A 20,777-nucleotide genomic window follows, 5' to 3' on the forward strand; every position below is an offset into this window, starting at 1 on the left:
TGTCGTCTAAAAGTTTTGCGGCACTCGATTCGCGGACCACCGATCGGGAGGGGCGACAGTGATGGCCAAGTTCCATAACACAAATTTCGGAGCGTGATCATCCCTCATTTTCCTGGATCCGAGTTTATCAACTCAACGTTAATCATACGGAAACTGGATACCAGACCTGATCGTTAATTTTCAATTAGCTGGCCGGGCTATCGATCCTCAACCTGCTCCGTTTGGCGAAGCTTTTGGTACGAGCATCGATACAATTTACAGGACCCGAAGTTTCTCAGTCAAAAACGAACGTAATTGAAATTTTAATATACAAATTACAAATTGTAAATATACCCTGTACGTTAGTCTCATCCGTTTCTCGTGTGTTTATTTATCATATCATATTCCTGTAAAGTAAACTTTTTCTCTAAGCTATTTATCTTATGTCGGATGAGTAGCAATTAAAAGAAGGACGACGTACCTAGAAAAGCAGTAGCTATTACTGTGCTAATGGAATTTAAGCAGAAATTCTTGTCAAAGCTCTCTGATATTACGCTCAACTGATCTCGACGAGCCCTCCCGAAGATGCTTCATCTTCGAAGTCGAAAGGCGACTCGCCTCGGAACCACTCCGACTGCGATACCCGATTTCCACGCGGTAAACGCGATCGGCTCCGGTTTCAGGTGAGAGAGGGTTCGCGCACGCATTCACGCTCGCGTCGTCGGCGTGTAACTACCATCACCAGGCCCACAATTTATAATACAGACGTTTATGTACAGATTTCGTGTTTGTCCGTCGACGCCAATACCGGATCACCCAGGGTTCCGTCCTCGTTCGGTTATGCCAAGTGCTGTTTGCTCAAACCTAGCCCAGCCATAACCTAGACCCTCTCAGACATCTAGAAAGATCAGTCCCGCGACAAAACGGTGCATCCAAGACTACTGCGTCGATGGTCCAGACCTCTGATATTCTTGCTTTGGTTACAACGAGAACTCAAAACGGAATGCATCGTATCACAACAGACCTTGTAAACTTTATACACTTTTAATTTGTTCTATTAGCTATTAGAATCTTTTGGAAATTCCTTACATCAAAGAAATCATTTCCACTCGACGAATTTGATTACCGAGGAGTCCAAAGTCAACAGAGACACCCGGTGAACGGTGTTAAAAATAATTAGGAAAATTCGTGGAAGTATCATCCGGTGCCGCGAATCGATAAGCTCTCGACAAACGAGCGGATGTCTGGAAATTAGAGCGCGACTGTTCCACGAATACCGCGTGCTCAAAACCCGACGATTATTTCGAGCGGTTCGGCAATAATAATATCCCGTAATTGTTTTCAATCGCGTAACGTTTGCAATTCCAACTGTTAATCGGCTGGAACGGATTTGCGCGCGTTTTTCGTCTGACAATGATGCACGCCCGACCGTGGTGGCTTAATGCGTTCACCTTCAATATTAACATTCGCATCGCGCGCGTATCTCTAGCGTGGAATGAACATTTTCTGCCCGAATTTCGGACTATGCATACTTCATCAATGCAGGCAGTCGGTTTAAGCATTGTTATTTGCAACAATACGCGTTTCGACCTATGCTTTTGGTCTTCTTCGACACGCGAAATTATAATCTAGGGCAATCATTATTTGTTTAAGTATATTTATTGAAGCTCGCCAAGAACAGAATATGTATACAACAAAATTGTGATCCTTTGGAGAGAGGCAAATTGTACGAATTGGGGAAAATACAAGCAAAGGAGCTTCTATACCATTTTCTTGATTTGATAAAAAAATGTATAAAGTTTTCAACAGAGCAGCTTGGATACTCTCCTCAAAATGTTAAATTCGAGATAGACCATTGCCGAGGCAGTCTAGTTTGGGACCACAATCGACCACAAAGTGTTCAGACTTTCTCAACACGCTCTACCTCCAGCTAATCAATATTTGTACAGATCTGTTCGCGCACCCTGTCATCACCTATTTCGAGTACGATGATGCTCGACTTACAGGTCGTCTGCCTCGACTGTGTTACGGATCTCGAGATTCGTCGAGGGGAGAAGTTTTGTTCGCGTTCCACTGTATCGAGTAGTCGAGTCACGTTTTATTTCCCACCTCGAATGCTGTCTCGCGCAACCTGCATCTCGGATTCGACCAGTCGTAAAAGCGCACACCGCGAGACGCTCGTTCCACGCTTTTACGGCACCCTGTAAATCGGTTTCCCTTGATGCGGATTATCGAACCAGATTATGGTCAACCCTTCACCAAACGAAACGAGGCGTCGAGAGTAGCCCTGGTCGGTCCAATGGCCGCGACATGGCCGATATTAGCGTCGACGTTCCCTTAATAACTAAACGCTCTTCCGACCGAGATACGACTCTCGTCGGAGTTTCGCGACATGCATGCTCGTTAATCTCGATTCTCCAGCAACTGTCGCGGAATGTTAATCTCCCGCGTTCGCGACGAGTTCGCTGGAAACAAGTGAAGCTTTCGGACCTTCCGTGTCGCCAGAGATTGTCGACGAATCGGAATCGGCGCGATGGAACCAGAGATGGGCAAAATTTTATTCGAATAAAAGCAACCGCTAGCGATTCGCAAAGTTCGATCGAGTAGCTAAATGTTCGTTTGCTCGTCGAGAGATACTTCGTTCCGTCGTTAAAATTCTAATTTTTATTTAACGGATGAACGTTTACCTTTCATTCGTCATTCGACATTTTAATCTAGTCGAAAATTGTGTCCATCTCCAGACAGAGATGGCCAGAACGTAGAATTTTGTATCGAATATAGGCGACGTATAACTCTGCGAAATAATCCCTTTATAGAGACTCCAATCGCAATGATGAAAAAAACAGATGACAATGGAAAACTGCGTACAGCTGCGAGAACGGTTTTATTCGATCAACGTGGAACGCAAACCTATCGCGTAATTCGGATTGCAGTTTTCGTTGGACAAACGACAAGTGATAAATTGATTATCTTTTATTCGTTATTCGAGAATTTCGCCCATTTCTGACGCGTCCAAGGATCGAAGCTGGGCGTCAGTTGCGCGAACAGCTAACTTTCGTTGGCGATACTCGATGCTTCGCGCACGATCACGCTCGACGTACAAGTGGAAAGCGTAGATCGGGCTATCGATTCGTCCCCGATCCTCTCGATCCTGGCAAACAGTGGCGCGCGCACTTAACGTGAACGTACCCCGACGAACTCGAACTCGGTCTAAGCGGCGTTGCAGCCACGCTCGATCGTGTCGTTCGACGTTCGTTTACACCGACGATATGTACAAAATGATCAGAGACACCAAAAGACAGCTCGAGGATAAAATGGGTCCCGCCGTTCCGGTCTGCATCGCCTCTGGTCGTTCGCCTGCAACAAAAGGTCACGCGCTCTTATCCTCGCGTTTCCTTTCAATTAGTATCGTTAACGTAGCACAGTCATCCACATTTTTTATTAAATGTAATAAACAATGTCTTTTAGAAATGTCAAAGATGAAGTTATTTCTGAGCCTTGGAGTCGATCACTGTTGTAACGATTTAGGTAATCGATTAAAATTCATTTAACTTTCCTAACGTCAATGATTCTACCATCCCATGGGGAAAATTCGAAGAAAATAGCACCAAAAATTCATCCAACCGCCGCGTTTCTCTTAGTATCAACGAGCACTTCGTTTCCAGAAGTTTTTCAAGAGGGAAGCGTAACTCCGTCGCCCGACTTTAACGAATCGAGCAGCTGCCAACTCGGAGAAAACAAGTTTCGTCACGGAAGATCTAACGCTTTTCGAGAGAAAAGACCGCGGGATTGTTTACGCTGCGGATGAAATATATACCTAGCGAGGGGAGTCGTCTATTTCATATTCCCGGCCTCGGGAACCGCGAGGAGTCGTTTCGAGCGTAGTGTTTTCGAAAAGAACATTCGGGGAAACGGAAACGCAACGGGGAAGAACAACTCTCGAAACTTGGAGTCGCTGGAGATACAGTCGAGGTCAAAACTAAGCGAGCCAGCAGTGGAAGTTTTCATTCAAGTTTAATCTAAACAGCACCACCGGTGGATTCTTTGATGTATTTAAAAAGGTACAATTTCTTCTTAGCGATTTATTCACGCGAACGAGGAATTATTTAAAAGTAGCATTCGTGTACTTTCTATATTCCTTTCATACTTTCTTTACGCTATATGTCGTGCCCAAGCATATTTTACATTTTAAAGTTCTAAACAGTAGCTTATCTTTCACTCGTTATCTGAAATTCCTGTCTTAATGAGAATTTCGTCCCTCTCTGTTTCCAGCATGCCAGCGATATTTCTCAACGACCCTTCGGACAGCAGAGTTTCGACAGCTTCTTTCTTTCGTTAAACGTCGCCCGCGGGCGGCGAAGTATTTTATGCGACGGATCGAAATGCAATTTCCGCTCGATTTCGGTCCGGTCCGTGCAACGTCGTAAGAATTCCACGACCCGTGAACGTCGAAGTCTCCGTAATTTACATGGACAAATTTGTCGTCGTGCGATCGACTGGCCTCGTTGTTCGCCAGGAAACGTCGAGTTACGATTCGAAACGCCGACCAGGCGTCGATCCACGACTGGCAAAGTATTTCAACTATTACATTAAAAAAAAAAAAAAAAAGAAAGGTAAAACCGTGAAACTCTTGTCCCCCTATCTGTCCCGTGGAAATATGCGTCGGAAATACCGCGCCATGTCGGACATTGCGAAAGTTGGCGTAGAAGAATGCTGATGAAAAATGCCAGGACGCGTTACAGTCGCGAGCGTAATAACGGAAACGACAGGAATTTCGTTTGAAACTGCGTTAACGAGGCTAATTTCCCAACGTGTTCGTATCGGGGAACGACGAAACACGACGACAAATATATTCACCGCGGCAAAGCTCGACTCCCACCGCGGCGCTCGAGACAACGTCGCCGAATAAATATGGCAGAACTTCGAGACTGCATAATTGCCAAGTTCTGATAGGCTGATCGCGTGGTCCCCGGACGCTTGCAAAATCTGGGATAGGGCAAGTGCCAGCGATACTGGTCAGAGATTTCCCATCTGTTGGCAAATCTGTCTAGGATTATTCTCGTTGGGAGGGGAATTCCTCCTGTATCGAATCAATGCGAATTAATTAATTGGTTCCACGTTGGACAATGTATATACTTGAGATATTTTTGCCGGACTCGATATTCATTTGCTCGCGATATTCTGAATTCCTACACAGTTTTCTACCAAGTTTAATTTAAAATCCTAATGACGTCTAACAAAAAGAAGCTCCCAATAAAGATACACCTCAACTCAACGACAACTACTATGTCCACGTCTCGCGATACATCTGCTTGGATTGATTTCCATGAAAATGAATATCGTATCGCTCCGTTATAGAAACAACGCCGTATCCAATGGTCACGATCGTCCAACTGTAACGTCACGTTGCCGCGCATGTAAACACTCACCATTCAGGACATGGACTTTGATGGACGCCGTATTGGCATTGCTAGGTTTGCAGCTGTACTCCCCGGAGTCCGAGGGTTGCGCCGTCTGGATAAGGAGCCAAGAGGTGGTGATGTCGCCACCCTTTTCGGTTATCACCGAGACGCCGCCCCTGGGACTGTCGTAGCTCAAGACGTTCTCGTTGTAGTACCAAAAGATGTACGCTGGTGGCTCCGAGCTGAAGTGTATGGCGCACGTCAAGTTTATCGTGCTCCCAGCTCCCACGTACAGATCTGGACCCCCCAGTATCGTCGCTGTCGGCACTACGATCAAGAACCAGTTCCTTTTTTTCACCCTTTTCGATTGATAACAATTCATTCATTTTAGCTTCACAATGGCGAAACCTTCGCGAGAAGCAAGCAATATACTTGGTTTGCGGTAAGAAAAGTATTATGGCGTCTCGTTCTGGATCACCATAACCATTTTTTTTATATATGACTTAGCCACTAATGTTAACGCTTCACTTACTTCACGTTACTTTTAATTCCCTAAGAAGCCCAATACGCCTCCAAAGAGGGGGACCACGCGACTTCCTCTCGTCCCGACAAACCAAGAATATTACTCCACTTTGTTCTTCACATCTCGCAGCACTCTCGATTCGATCTCTAAATCAATGTATAGCGAAAGCTGTTCACGCGCGAGCGAACTCCAAGAAACGATACTCGACGAAGAGAAAAGACTCGGAGGATGCTTGGACGGATTCGTGGCGACTAACGAGCTGAAGCTTGTTACCGAGGCTCAAGATCATTGTAATTGAAATAATGAGGACGTCATCAACAACATCGCGCTCCCTGCAATTACGTACGGAAGCTCCCTCTTCGGGCGTCGTTAATGGACAAGTCGATACGTCGTCGAGCGGTCGCGCTGGATATGTCTAGATCGCTGTTGCGCAAAATGATTCGAGAGCAATCGAGAATCGGGAAACCGTAGGTACGTGCTTCGACGAATCCCTTCATGGGGGAAGTGATATCGATATCAATCGCACTCATGACGTGATTAGACGGTCTGTTCGGTGAACAACGTTTGTCGCGTGTAAATGGAAACACACCGAATCTGAGTAGCGAGAGTCTCCCATAATTAACCCTGTGTGGCACGAATATTGCCTTACCTTCAAAGAAATTAATTAGAGTAGCACTAGAACTAGACGACAGGTGAAAATAAATTCAATACGCTGGCTTACTGTCTTGACAAATCAACCAAGCCAATTTTCGGCAATAATTATGCAACGGAGGGTTAACTAGCGAGAGAGATGTCGTATTATTGGAAAGGTTATTTTTTGTCTACCGTTCCGCTTTGTTCAATGAAACGAAAAGATTTTAATTAAAGCGTGGTCTTTATAAGCCTAATTAGCAAAAGTCTTTGAAGGATTAGCGAGGGTCTAAGGCAGAGGTCGGTAAGCTTTTAAAGTCCCAGTAAAAATGTCAAGCTTTACAAGCCAAGGGTTACATTTAAAAATAACATTTTTATCTTGCATTTGATGGCTATCCAAAGTTCTTTATTCCCGAGATTCCCGGAACGGCGTTGTATTTAATTAAAAATCGTTCTCAATTCGCCGACCTCTGATCTAGTCCCTCGAGAATCGTTGAATGGAACTTACCGACGACATTTAAGCGAAACTCATGCGACTTGACGGGGATAGTGGAGATTTGACATTCGTAGAGTCCTTGGTCTCTCTCCTGCGCCCACTTTATGCAAAGAGTCCATTCAGACCACTCGCTATTTTGGCCTTTATTTTGTCCGTGGAGCGCTTGGAATCGTTGGTCGCTCGTGTAGGTATACGCCCCTGCTGTTAAAATGTGAATGTCCCTGTGTCTGACCCAGGAAACCTTTGCAAACGGAATTTCAAAGTGGAATCAATGATGGTTATCGAGGGACGGTGAACAGAGTGCATTCAATAGCCGCGACTGATCGCTAAGTGAATTCGCTGACAACGAGATACGTTTGCGTTTGAACTTAAAACGGTATACTTGCTTTCAACTCTATCCGTTTGAAAACGGAATAGTTTTGATACTCTCCACATTTTAACTTTCAACGCGTCTCGTCATTTTTCATAAAATTTCTGAACTTTCCGCGTGTTTGTTTCTGGTTTTTTGACCTCGCGTTCATAGTCGCTATTCTCTCTCGCGTACACAAAAGATGTGACTGTTTGTAACGATAAATGAATGCGATAGAGATTGCAACGCAGAGATAGCTTCCGTTTCGGAAATCAAATAAATTCTCTCTTTTCATTGGTATACGTATTTTGTTTGATAACATCGTTCAGCACGCGTTGTGGCTGTTACAGGAATGTAGTATTTTCAATCTATCGTCGAACACAATACAACGCAAAAAGCATGCAACCATGTATGCAAAACTGTGAGAAAAAGCGTCAGACAATAGGTGAGAAAGCCTCGCTAATGAGGACCACGAGAAAACAAAAGAAATAGTACCACAAATCTAAATGTAAAACAAATGCGTACGAATCGATCGTTACTAGGTGTCGGAATATTTTTGATTAATATCGTAAAAGTATCGAAAATTATTTAACGCAACGAATATAGAGAATAAGTGGAAATAGATGTCTGTGTAACGGAACTAAATGTAAAATTAATTTCCAATTATGCAAATGAACGTGGCGATATATATAATGGCGAAAACGTGAAACGTGCTATGAACGTTTAATCGAAAATTGCCGGCTCATAAACTTACTTTCACATTCGCTGTATCGCCGTTTTACCTGATCTTTTGTTATTTGTTCATTGAAATTATACAGCACTGACAATTTTCGATTAAACGTCAACGCCGTGTCTCGTTTCCATTGTACACACGTTTGTTTGAATAACTGCAAGTTAATTTTACATTTTATTTTATCGTGTATCGGCCTCTTCTGTGGCGAGGCAATACTACCTTGAATTCCTTTTTAAAAATGACATGAAACCAATTCTGTTCATTTCATAAATAATAAAGTTCGTCGGCTACATGCAGTGAAACTGTAGGAATAATTGATAAATCACGAGAATGCATCACAGGGCGCAGCACGGCCAACCGACCGAGTTCAAGTTTCAAAACAGACGACCTGTCGGGTTAATATTAATTTTGGACCAACTTCCGAGAGTCTGCGAGCAGAACAGTTCTCGGAGGACGAATGGTCGTCGACACCGAATCAATAGCGCAGAACCATCGTGTCGTTTGTCAGCGTTAAATATTTCTCAGAGGTGAGGTGCGAGGTCAGAAGTTCCGGCACGAGCGAGCTTCCGTCATCCGCAGAGGCCTCCTACGCCCGTCCGTGTAATACATAATTCGTTTCGACGAAGGAGACATTTAAACTTCGGCCCTGGTGAACTTCGACGTCTACGGGGACGACGGTAATTTCATCAGCGCGTGTGTATACGTGCACACGATTCTGGGGCTCTTACCAGCAACAGGAAAGTAATCTAGTAAACTCCTTGGGAAGTCTGCGTTGGGAAACTAGCTGCCTTCCCAGCGACAGCGAGTTTACCCCGGATCCCGAAACGGAAACACCGCAGGATTCGTCTATTTCTCCGTTTATGGCGAGTCGAAAGCTTGGGTCCGTGGGGTTCGTTGCTGGATAAAGTCGAGGAACGAACCGTTGAACATTCCCCCAAGATCATTCGAGATCCCATCGTCAGGGGGAGGAGAGGAGTTTTCACGCCAACCGCCGTGCTGATAAGTACCAGTGCAATCTTCCCGGATCCACGGAGGATACACAGGAACGTTTCAGGAATCCGACAAATTCGGTTTGGCTCGAATTCGTTCTCGTTTTGTCAGAAATAATATCTGGACTGTGGGAAAACGCGCATTTTTCACGTTGCGTATGCTTTACATATTTTACACGAACGACAGATGAATAAACATGTCACGTATTTTGAACGGGTTTTGTATATTCCTCTCGCGATATCGGTTCTGTTTGCAGATATATACGAATCGTGAATTTCAATTCTCAATATTTCCACTTTAGGCGAGTATTCTCTTTTGTTTTATCGCTTCGAAAGAAGGAGAAAATTCATTAAAAGAAACAATCGAAGAATCACCAATCCAAACGTCTATATATTTTTCTGTTTCATCGTGGTATCTGCAAAGTCCTCCGCAGACGTCAGAGCTCCGCAGCGAAGAAATCATTTCGTTGCCTATTGGTGCGGGAAATTGACTTTTCCGTAGGAGAGCCATTAGCGGCGCCGATGAAAGAAGGTTTAAGTCGGATGATTGGTTCGTTCAGTTCCATAATCTAAATTGTTCGAGGCATGCAGCGCGAGATGTGCAACGTCGTTATTCGCGTTTAATCGGACATCGAATAAAGACTCCTCCGGATCTTCCGTTTACGAACCACTCTCGCATCTTGGCTCGCGAGGCGAAGCACTTTTAATTAGGCTCTGAACAGGGCCAGGAGGCGGCCGCTTAGAAATCACGACAAAGAGGCATCTAACTTTTTATTCGTTCGTGGAACGAAGTTCAGACTCTCTCCCATGGCGCGGGTGTTGAAGTTTTGTATTAACTTTGAACGTCTTTGACCCTGCCGGGGCACCTTTTTTTAATATGACTTTGTCAGTTGCTGAAAGGCCGATCTCTGCAGAGAAACTTGGCTCGTAACACTGGGCGACATGGGCAAACGCGAAAACAATGAGAGAACAATGTTCGAAAATGGCCCTTATAAAACTCGATGGAAAAGACAAATTTTTTAACGCGTGTTCAAGAAGTCAGGAAAGGATTATTTTAATCTGTATCGGTATCTATACAAAGTTTGCAAAAGGTATCGTCGATAGTGTTTGAAAAAAAATTCTCAAAGTGGTACCCCTTTCCAATATTCTAAATTAAACGCTTCCCCTCGGCAATCAAAAATGACCATTTCCAGAGGCCGTCTTTCGTTCGTTTACGGACTTGATGCGTACCAGAGAGCCAAACGAACGAGTTTGCATTAATAATCGATGGCGGAAGTTTGCAAATGACGCATGCCAGTCGCGCGAAGCACGCCCTAGCGAGCTTGCGAGGCCTTTACGGTCGCTCGCCGATGCATCCGCCATAATTCATCCCTCGATGGAAACCGGAAAAGGCAGCTGTCTACCGGCTACTTCGTAGTTGTGTATGTGTGCGCACGCCGTGTTGGCACCACTTAGCGTATTTACTCTTCCAAGTTTACGTCTCGTAACGTCTGGCCAGCCGTTGCTTCTACCGCTGCGACGGGAATACGGAGTAGTTTAACGCTCTCGAACTTGCCCATCGAGACGGCGAGGCTCCGAGACACGAGGGATGGAATGAAACTACGGAAGACGTCCAAAATGATGAATACCGAACGTTAAGCAAAACTGGTACAAGCGTAACTGCAAATAGACCATCGCGCATTGTCTGCCGCGCGAACTCGCCAACGTCCTTTTCTTTTTGCGCGAAACTTCGCAGCATCTGACTATAATCGTCCAATATTACTACGTTTGAGCGCAGCGTTCCAAATCGAAGGATCTACAGGCGTATAAACGTTAATTTGTACTTGTTAATGTTCAATATATTTTAATAAAACGTTATATTCTTCACGAAATGAATCTCCCATGCTCAAGTATAATCCTGGCGACTTCTTAAATGGCTCGTCAAGTATATTTAAGCAGATCTCTCGTCGAGTTCGCGGAACACGTTCGCAACTAGCGTCAATAATACCGTTCGTAGGAAAATGAAACGCCGAAAGTGTCGCGGTACGATGCAAAGTGGCGAGAATCACGTATCGAGGAAATCCATGTGACCTGGCAATTCGGACGTCGAGCAAATGGAATTCCACGGCTGACGCGGGACAACGAATGAAATTAAGGGCACGTCTGCCCCCGACTGTATAATGAATTTACTTAATACGGTTTACACACTCCGAAATGCCGAAATTGAACGGCCTCGTTTCCACGTTCTACGCCCGTGTCTACAGTCGGTGCGATCCCGTGCATTTTCGCCGTGATCTCTGTCGCGCTCCTTCTTTAGCTGTAATCCTGTTTACCTACGAGCTTTTCGCAACCGCGGAACTCGGCTGGGAGGCTGCCGGAATATTTAATGAGGAAAGAGTGCCACGATCGAAAAAAGTCGACGAACTGGGTGGGTTTTTTTTTATCCCTGGCACAACTCGAAAGCAGGGTATCCCTTTCAAAGAATACGTTTTTGTCTCCGATACGCTTCGATAATACGGGAATAAAGTTATGAAAACTGCGCTCTACTTTTCGACTTCCTCGTCGATGAAGAATCACCCCCATTCTCGGTTGTACCGCCAATAATGGACCAGCGTGTAATCGAGGTCAACTTCATTTCGAGGTTTTCCCGGCATTTTAACCACAGTTACGAGAAATTCCAATCTCCGGACGATTACCGCGCAACGACAATGTCTTCTCCGCTCTCTATCCTGTAATTACGAACTTCAGAAGAAGTTCCAGCTCCGAGGCGCCCCAATAAGAAAAGTAGTCGCAGGTCCTCTCGAAGGGAAAGTTTCACCTATTTTTCGGAATATCGATCCGTAGGTTCGCGTTTCGATGGAATAGCGGGAATAATTCGATAGAAACGTTCTGGATGGCGTATGCTTTCGGAAACAATTGAATATTTTGGAACCTCCGAGGATTCTTCGAGCGAATTACCGCGTATTAGTGACGAAATAATCCGAGACTGTGATCGCAAAGTCATAATTTGAGTAGCACCAGTACTCGGCTTGGCCGATTACTCTCGACCGACCGATACTTGTAACGGTGGTTCCACGAGCTGCGATAAAATTGAGTTTCCAGTTGCCTTGAAGGTCGATTAACGTCCAATCGAGCCCGGGCAACTCGATTATTTTCTGCAAATCGCTTTTCCTAAGGTCTTTACGGAGACTGGGTTTCCTCTCTTGGCAAAAGTATACCGCCCCCTTCGACGTAATTATCTTACCGCCACAAATTTGTCGAAACCCCGTATAATAACGTGGAGAAATCGCGGGAGCATTTTTCTGAAACATTGACCTGTCACCAGCAATTTTTCGCGATACACGCCGTCGTCGAGTTTGCCCGAATAGCTCGCAAACGGGGCTAAAAAGATTGGGAGGGAAACTCGTCGCGATGAAAAGCTACAAATTCGTTCCGAGTTCGATGAACGATACGCGACAAATAATCTTAAGGTCTCGTCAAACAGGATAAGAGTTCTTCTCGATCAGAGCTGTGACGTTGGCGAGCGAACGGAACTTGAGGAAAAGGTACACCGAAAACTATACTAAAGTAAGTATACTTTCTATTAACTTGGAATAGAATCAATCTTTGACCCTTCAATCTTATTATAAGTTTTAATCCATTTGGCATAGTTTCGTGCATAGTAGTACCCCCGTATCATTTTGAACTGTCAGAAACAGTGTCTCACGTTTACTGGAAAGCTACAAATTCGTGTGGCGTTCGATCGACTATACGTAACGTAATAATCTTACGGTTTTGTCGCCGAGATTGCGGACCCGACACGTGAGATAAGCGGTCTTCCCTATCAGGGCTGTGACGTTGGTGTTCTGCGAGGAGTCGAACGTAGGCTCGGCATTCGACTTCACCGCAGAATCCACCAGCAGCTGATTTCGTGGTCTGTTCTGACTCGAGTGTCGATCCATGTTATCTATCGTGCGATCGCCTAAGCTGAGAGTATCTGCAACAGAGAAGAAGGAAGGTTCGGTTAAGATGGATTGTCGACTAAACCATGTTTTCTCCATCGTCGACAAATAAAAGCACCCGCTGTGAACAGGGTATCGATTCCACGGACGCTGTGTCCCATTGTGGGCGTAAATACACAACGTGTCCTTCCACTTTTCGTAAACATCCGAGTCGCTTTGACTTTGTTCCACCTAGGTATAAATACCGATGCTCGGTGGAATCCAGGACAGTCGGAGCCTCGCGGCGACCTTGCATATATCGAATCCTTATTTGTGTCACAGCTTCAATGACTACAAAGTTGGGGAACGTTCCGTTTGTCGTGTTCCAAGTTTGATACATTCAAAGCAATTCGAAGCGTTTCGAGCCTTCGATATGAACTCGATACATTTCGTTTGTATTTTTCCGATATATTATTCCGTAGCGCCACGAGACAATAGCTCGTTGTTATCGAACTTCCTTTACCACCGTATCGTTATACATCACCGGAATAGATTCACGATTAGCTGTGTTTGCAACCCTAACGAAGAATACTACCGGTCAATCAACCACGAAATAATTTTAATCGTCGCGTATCGATACTTCCACGAACGTCTCAAATCGATTTAGTATAAAATGACGCTAAAATGAATAAAATGATCTAGCAGTACTAGTACTCGTACAATACCAATATTCGGTAATAATTACAACAAAACGAGACGAGTCCTTCACACCTGTTGTATTAATTTCAACCAGCACTTGCGATAATATTTTATCGCGAGAACAGCGGTACATTACCATCCGTTCGCGACATCGAGTCTATCGATTTCGATGTACCTATCTGTCCGCTAATCTCCTTCGTTCTTTCCCTTTCTCTCGACTTATCGCACCCTCGATCTGCCTTGCTCCATTTGTTCTCCCTCGCTATCTTCTTTTACCGACTCATCCCATCATCTGCTGGTCATTCTTTCTTCCAATTGCACGCGCGTTTTACTGCTTAGAGAGAATGAGACGCATCGAAAAACAATTTTCAACGCAAGGTACAACTCCGATTCGCAATGAATAAATGATCAAATTTTAGGGTTACGTTAACATTATCTGTTAACATTATCTGTTCAAAAAGAACGACGAAAAGGGAGGAGCTGTTGAAAGAAAGGTAATCCGAGGGACCCCTGTTAAGTGGCAAACCAATTTATCGTGTCACCTGAATACCCAATTACACGCGAAGTGTCCATAAAAGCGTTTCTCTTTGACGTCTCCGGGGCGTAGCGTCGCATCGTTGCACTTCGGCGAAGCTGAAGCGCAGAGAGGAGGAAGGATTCTTTAACGAGACACAACATAGCGAGAGGAAGAAGGGCCCTTGAGCGTATCTAGTTAAATAAGTTGTTAGGAGGGCACTGGAGGGAAGAATGGGAGGCGTTCTGAATAGGAAAGCGCGTACAGGGTTGCCTATAGCTCACCACTCGGGGAACCATAATAGCCGCAGGATGTAGCCATAGCCGGAAGGAGATTGGATGGAATTAGATTAGATCAGAGCTCATTACACTTCGGCTTAAGAGTGAATTAGGTAGAGAATGGCTGGGTTGAGAGCGTCGGAGAAAACCCTCGAGAGTCCTGAGGGCCTGTATCGTCCTCGGTTGTTTTTCTCCTAATCCATCACGAGGGAAAGAAAGTCTGATACACGCCTCGGTGGCTTGATACGCGTATGCAGTCGCGTGAGTCATAAATATACATGAACGCGACCCTTGACTCGATGTTCCAGCTATGGTAATTTCTCTAACTTGCTTTCTCGATCGCGTCGCGCGCCAGGAAAACTAGCCCCGAAAACTGCATCGCTCTCGAGCGAAGCGAACGCCTTCTTTATTTATTTATTACTAATACAACGTACCGCTTTGTACACCGTACTCCAAACTTGTGCAAAATGATGTACAATATGATAAAAGTACGATAAATTGAACGCGAACGCTTATTCGTATCAACTTTTACATTTTTCATTTCGCTGTACGATGGACAAAGAGCGCGTAAAACATTGAGGTGGAACTGCGACAACGAACAATGAAAAATTCAGGAAAAATGAAACAAAGAAGACATATTAATAAAATTACTTCCCGAAATGGAATTGTGGGCAACTACTTTCATTTGCATGTTTTTATAATGGCGACGAGGAATTGAAAATGTAGAAAAGCTTGCGTTCCATGGTCGTTCGGAACAAAACGAATAGCAAATATAACACTTGTTACGGTATACTAACAATCGAATGTCCTTCGTTCGTTAGATCCACGACGTAGACGTTAATTTCGCTCTTAATTTGCATCCGTATGGATTCGGGAACCCTGTACAAGGAAACTGGGATTATTAAGAGGAAAAACTTTGCACCGTTAATTGGCTCTGCTTCTCCATCTCTTTCTGTTCCCGCCAGCGAGGCTCTTATTTAAACGTACGTAGCGATCAGGAGAATAGCAATATAATAAATCCGTCGCGGGCCTAGCAAGGGGACATTTCGAGGTATTTTATGCGCTTTACCGCGCGCGCGCGCGCTTTAATTAATTCTGGAGCAGCAACTAAGCTCCAAGAGCTTATAACGAGCTTTTCCGTGCACTCTGGGGACCGCTCTTTGGCTTTCCGCGAACTCTTGCGCCAGCATGCTCTTCGTTCGCTCATCGACTTTTCAGCAACGCGTCGGTAATATATTGCGCCGCTCGAGATTGCCCACGTCCAAACTATCCTCGTCGAATCCTTGGTCTAAACGAGGCAAATTAACCTTGTAGGTCTGGGTTTTGGGTAGGTCTGCGATTTTATTTTACGCGATGCAACGGTATCTATGGCGAACCTCGACGAGAAACGCTACGAGAAAAGACCTCTATTTGGCTATTAAAATGTATGTGGACAACAAAGGTGAAAGATTGATAAAATATAAGGAAAAGTCGCAGAGAATATCCACGGGTTGAGGAAGAAGAGAAGAAATCTGTTGATTCGCGAAGCGCGAGCCTCTGGATCACGTTTCAGGGAATCGAGGTCGCGGTAAAGAGCGTGGACTTTCCTCGAGGCACGTATAATTTACCTACAATATTTCCATTTATCTCGGGTGGTCGTGTAGTGGCAGACTTTACTTTAGAAGCTCATCAATATTTATGGACACACGATAGCTATGTAACGTTATGGGCTGTGTCTAAGCGCGGTAGCTTATAAAGTCGAGCCATAACCGGAACAAATATTCTTTGGCTTTATGGAACGGAATCGTATATAGATGAGCGAGGACGAAGCTCGACGCAAGAGCGTAATCGATGGACGCTGTCCTCTCGATACCGAGCGATCGAGAATCCCGGAAACGATAGTCGTTGAATTATTATTGCTCGGTTCGAAGAGCGACGCTGATCTCGTGGAATTGTTTCGAAACGTTTTCGAGGAACCGCGAACACGCCGTAAGGCACAGGAAATCTCTCTGCCAACGCTATCGCGGCACGAGTGGATATTCGTTTATTCAAATGGCTAGTGTTTGCGATACGCCCGAGCTTGAATATCTGAATAGCGAGCGAGTCGTCGCACGCGCACGATAACACGAGCGGAAACTCCGAGCGTATTTCGTCGACGTTGAAAAACGTAGAAACGAGGTTTCTTATCGGATATGCGTAGGACGGATTCGTTAGAACTCGACGTCCAGGCGTAGGTACAACTCGCAGTTGTTGCAGCCCGACGGTGAGCAGGTTCTATTAAACGTACAGAGCAACTGATTCGCTAATACACAATTGCCTAAGGGTTAGGAGATTTCTGTTCTTGTACAAATGATTCAACGTCGTCAACTTCTTGTCTAAAGTACAATTTTCGCTCAGACTTCCTGCTCAGACATTTCAGCAGGTCTGTAATTGTCTCTCTGTAAACAAACAGCTATTAACATTTACAACTTTGTTCTACCCTAAATAAACTGTTACAATCGTTCGAACAGCAACAGCAGAAAATCCGACCTTAAGTAAAACTCCGTCGCGGCTCAACGCTGAAAGAGGGGGTAGCGCCATAATTGCCAGAATGATTGAACGTGGTTAGCGTTCCTTATCATCGGGTAAATCGCGCTTAATGGAAAATAACGACGAATCTCGTCGGAAGCTCCGCGGGCAAACGGAAATAAAATTACTCTCGCGGGCCGTCGTGATAAATTGCAATGACAATTTTCGATGACTTATGGCCGGGCGGTCGTCCGCGACAAATTGCGCGCCCATTCGTTTTCAACCAGGTGAGAAAAAGCTTGGATTCGTCGGGTGTTCCTCCAAGTCCTTTCTTTTACGCCGACTTCTGGTAATTGGTGTCGCCGTCGTTCGAGTACCGTTTGACATGGACGGTGACTCTGCTCGAGTCACGACGGTGTAGTTGAGCGGGTCGACGGTTACGAGCTATACTCGAGCAATCGCGCTTGCTGCGCTATTGCAGAGAACAACCGTTGCAAAAACACACGCGGGTTTCTCGTGCTTTGCGTCGAGCCCCTGCGAGTTCCAGCGCTTTAATTGCGGGAAAAAGTCACGCGGACTGGCCTGCAGTCACCATGAAGAACACTGGCGAAGGAAGAGACGCTATTCGTCACGAGGGAAGAAACTGTTGTCAAGGTGCCTCGTGTAATGTTCCAAGATTCGAAGCGTCGATTCTCGGTATGGGAGAGTAGAGAATACTGTTTCAGCTTTCAATATTTCGAACAAAACTTTAATCCTGAAGTCCAGAATCTTTCCTCCCTTCGTCTGGAAAAGAACCACTGACATCGGATTACGCATCCCTCGAAACCAAGCAAGATTTGTTCGGAGCATTCTTGGCGACAGACAAGGGTAAATGAATAATTCAGGTAGCCTGTCCTAAGTGCTTCACCCTAAAAAGAAGCCTCTAGCAAATCGAAAACTTTCAGAGTAGGGATCGACTTCATAATCCTCCGACCAAGATAGAAAGAATTCATGTCTAGACAAGAATATATCTCGACTGAATAGCTACACGCTCCACGAGAGGTTGTGGTTCGATAACTTGGCTAGCCCAACTAAGACCTTGCGTCTTCCTTCGGAAAATTACTACGTCCACGGTACAGATTCTCCACATTAACGCTGTACGCTACGAGCGACTTTATGGCAGCGGAAAAGAGAGTGGCGTTGCGGAGAACAGTCGCCCGCGAAAGCTTGGATAGATATTGCAACAGCTGGTGGTTGTTGCAGTATCATAAAGCGTGCGACGATAGAGAGGGTACATAACGGTGTTCCGTGAGCGGATACCGAGGTTCCGAAGATGGTGTAGATAGAGCCTATCTCTCGATATGCCCTCCTTTCCATTGCGACAGCTTAAAGTCGTAGAAGTAACCGAGGAAACGATGCGACGAGATAACGACGTGGAATATGGAACGTCATATATTTTCTTAAAACCTCTATTACATAATGCGCCCAATCGACAACACAATGCACGAAATCTCTGGAAAGTTAACCAAGGAAGTTTTTCCCAGATTTACCCATTACATTTTCGTACAGGAATATTTAATGGCCCTACGGATTGATGTACAGGTAAATTGAATAAAATTAATAGATCTCGAGGCATTCCCGCATAATCCATAATCCCGAGTTCAAGCTTGCAATATCCTATGTCCATTTTCCACCCTTCTCGGTGCACAGGTAGATCCCTTCGTTTAACGAGGAATTATGTTCATGAGACACGTTGCCTGTCCATTACCACTATTTTTTAATAAAATTCAACGCAACGAAAGGGTCTGCAAAATATAAAACAAGACATAAATTTCCATTCTCAATCCCAAGCTTAATAATCCTACGCTGCTACGTCCCTCGGTACCTGAGTATATTATTCTCTAATAGTGTATATGTCTCGGTTAGGTATAGAATTACATTCTAAGGCTGGTTTCCTAATTAGATGAATAACCCATACCACGATACGGATACTCGTAACACAGGTGCAACGTATGGAGGCAGTTCCATAGGTCCGCGTCACGTCGCGTTTGTGAGTGACATGTGAGAAACTCAGGGTCCACAGGGTGGCCGCCGAGTGATTAAACGTAAGTTTGCAGAATTAACTTTGCAAGACCGCGGTCTGTTCCGAGATTCGAGCGTGTCCCGTTTGCGAGTAAAACATTGATAAGTAAATATACGCTTAGCGATGGATAACCATTTCCCGTGTATTCAAACGCATCCTTTGTGAAATCTAAATGCGTTCGTCCCTATGCCTTGCACGATGCGAGAGTGCAAACGCGTCAAATGGGTCGTGCAAGGATGCGTGACGCGGAACAGGGAAGCTTGATCGATAGGATTCAATGGATGTATCAGTTTGCTTTCTCGCTTTGGAATCGTGGAAACATGCTCCATTAATGACTTTGGTATCATTGGACAATGGAGATGCAACGTTGGTCTGTGCATTGGAATCCTAGCTGATTCGAATAATTATGGTTTTTACCTAATTACACGTAAAACACCGTCACGAATAATACCAAAGCTTCCCGTCGAACGCGATACATCTCGAAAGGAAACAGATACTATCGATAGTCGATAGCTTATTCACCGGACAGGGACTCGATGCTCGTCCTCGCAAATCCAACGACCAACGGCGCTTTGAAGATAATCTTCGAGAGATGGGTGTCGCCATGCCTGCCAACGCGTGTCGAAGATCGAAATTACTTTCTCGTGGAATCCCCGATCCGACGAGGTTACTGCCGCCCCTTGGCCCAAAGGATTTGCACGCGAATCGCATTGGCGTTTCGAGATTAAGGTATTTAAGGGAGCTAGCCTGCGCCAACGAACCCGTCCCGTCCAGTCCGCATTTCCCCGCAATTTCTAGGCACCGCCAACCCGAACTGGGTAGCGGAGTGGCGGAGAGAGGGGATTCCTGGTTTCGTCGCTGGTGATCTGAATATTTAGATCGCTCTGGGACCTCCCAGGGAGAACGACCTTTAGCGGAGCGCGGAAAGATCGTTTTCCTGAGAGTTATGATCTTATTTCGAGCTCCCGCGGCTTGTACTTTCCGGTTGCGTCGCAGGCTACCTCCGGAACGAATTAAATGGAGTGTTCGAGATATATGGGGGTGAATTAAGAGTGATGCAGACGTTCGATCCTGTTCTTTCCACTCGTGCACGAGGTATCTCGAGGTTCTTTCTTTGATTCTCGAACGAGCGCGTTGGAATATATACATTGGCGTTTGTCAAGGGTCTGTTTCAATGGTCGGTGGTGCCTGATGAAAGTGACAACGGAGAAGCGTACAGCGTCTATCGCGACGCGTTGAACCAAGTTTGGTAAAATCACGAGAACGTTAACGCTGGGAGAAACTATTACGAGCTGTTCTTTTCAGGGCGCGGTTAATTATCGCCGGCGCTCACGTGCGTATTTAATGTAAATCAGGGAATTAAATGGGTCTAGATGAAGCAGCGAGCAGGCACATCGGTTTCGTAAGGTGGTTTCGAGCAAAGCCCTTCCCAGGGCCGATAAATAACTTCGATAAGGCGTTGCTTATCTTTTAAATAGGCAATGTAATTTAATCACGCGGGGGTGGTCGCGTGACCGCGTCACAGATTTGTCTCTCCCTGTTGCGTTGAACGAAGCTATGCGCTCGAGTAATTTTTTCTCGTCGTCGCAGATTGCGGGGAAATAAATAGCACGGTGCGCACGTACGTGGTCTGCCAGCATAACTTCAACGTCCTGCCACAGGGATGATTTGTGGATGGGACCAAGACGCGAGAGGAACGATGAGAATATTGATATACGCGCCGCGATAAGTTCACGG

General features: G+C 45.3%; 1 protein-coding gene across 1 annotated transcript in view; it reads right to left on the reverse strand.

Annotated features, from left to right (window-relative positions):
- Window positions 1-392: 392 nt before the first annotated feature.
- Window positions 393-20,777, reverse strand: part of LOC128873579 (cell adhesion molecule 2-like) — a 30,068-nt gene continuing 9,683 nt past the window's right edge. Inside the window, exons 2-5 of the mRNA XM_054117230.1 lie at window positions 12,851-13,056; window positions 7,043-7,271; window positions 5,409-5,708; window positions 393-3,336 (exon numbers count right to left, since the gene is read on the reverse strand). Of these exons, the coding sequence (XP_053973205.1) occupies window positions 3,236-3,336; window positions 5,409-5,708; window positions 7,043-7,271; window positions 12,851-13,056 (836 nt within the window). The 3' untranslated portion in view covers window positions 393-3,235. The remainder of the gene's footprint in view (window positions 3,337-5,408; window positions 5,709-7,042; window positions 7,272-12,850; window positions 13,057-20,777) is intronic.

The sequence above is a fragment of the Hylaeus volcanicus genome, chromosome 3 (genome assembly GCF_026283585.1).
Source record: "Hylaeus volcanicus isolate JK05 chromosome 3, UHH_iyHylVolc1.0_haploid, whole genome shotgun sequence".
NCBI classification, from domain to species: domain Eukaryota; kingdom Metazoa; phylum Arthropoda; class Insecta; order Hymenoptera; family Colletidae; genus Hylaeus; species Hylaeus volcanicus.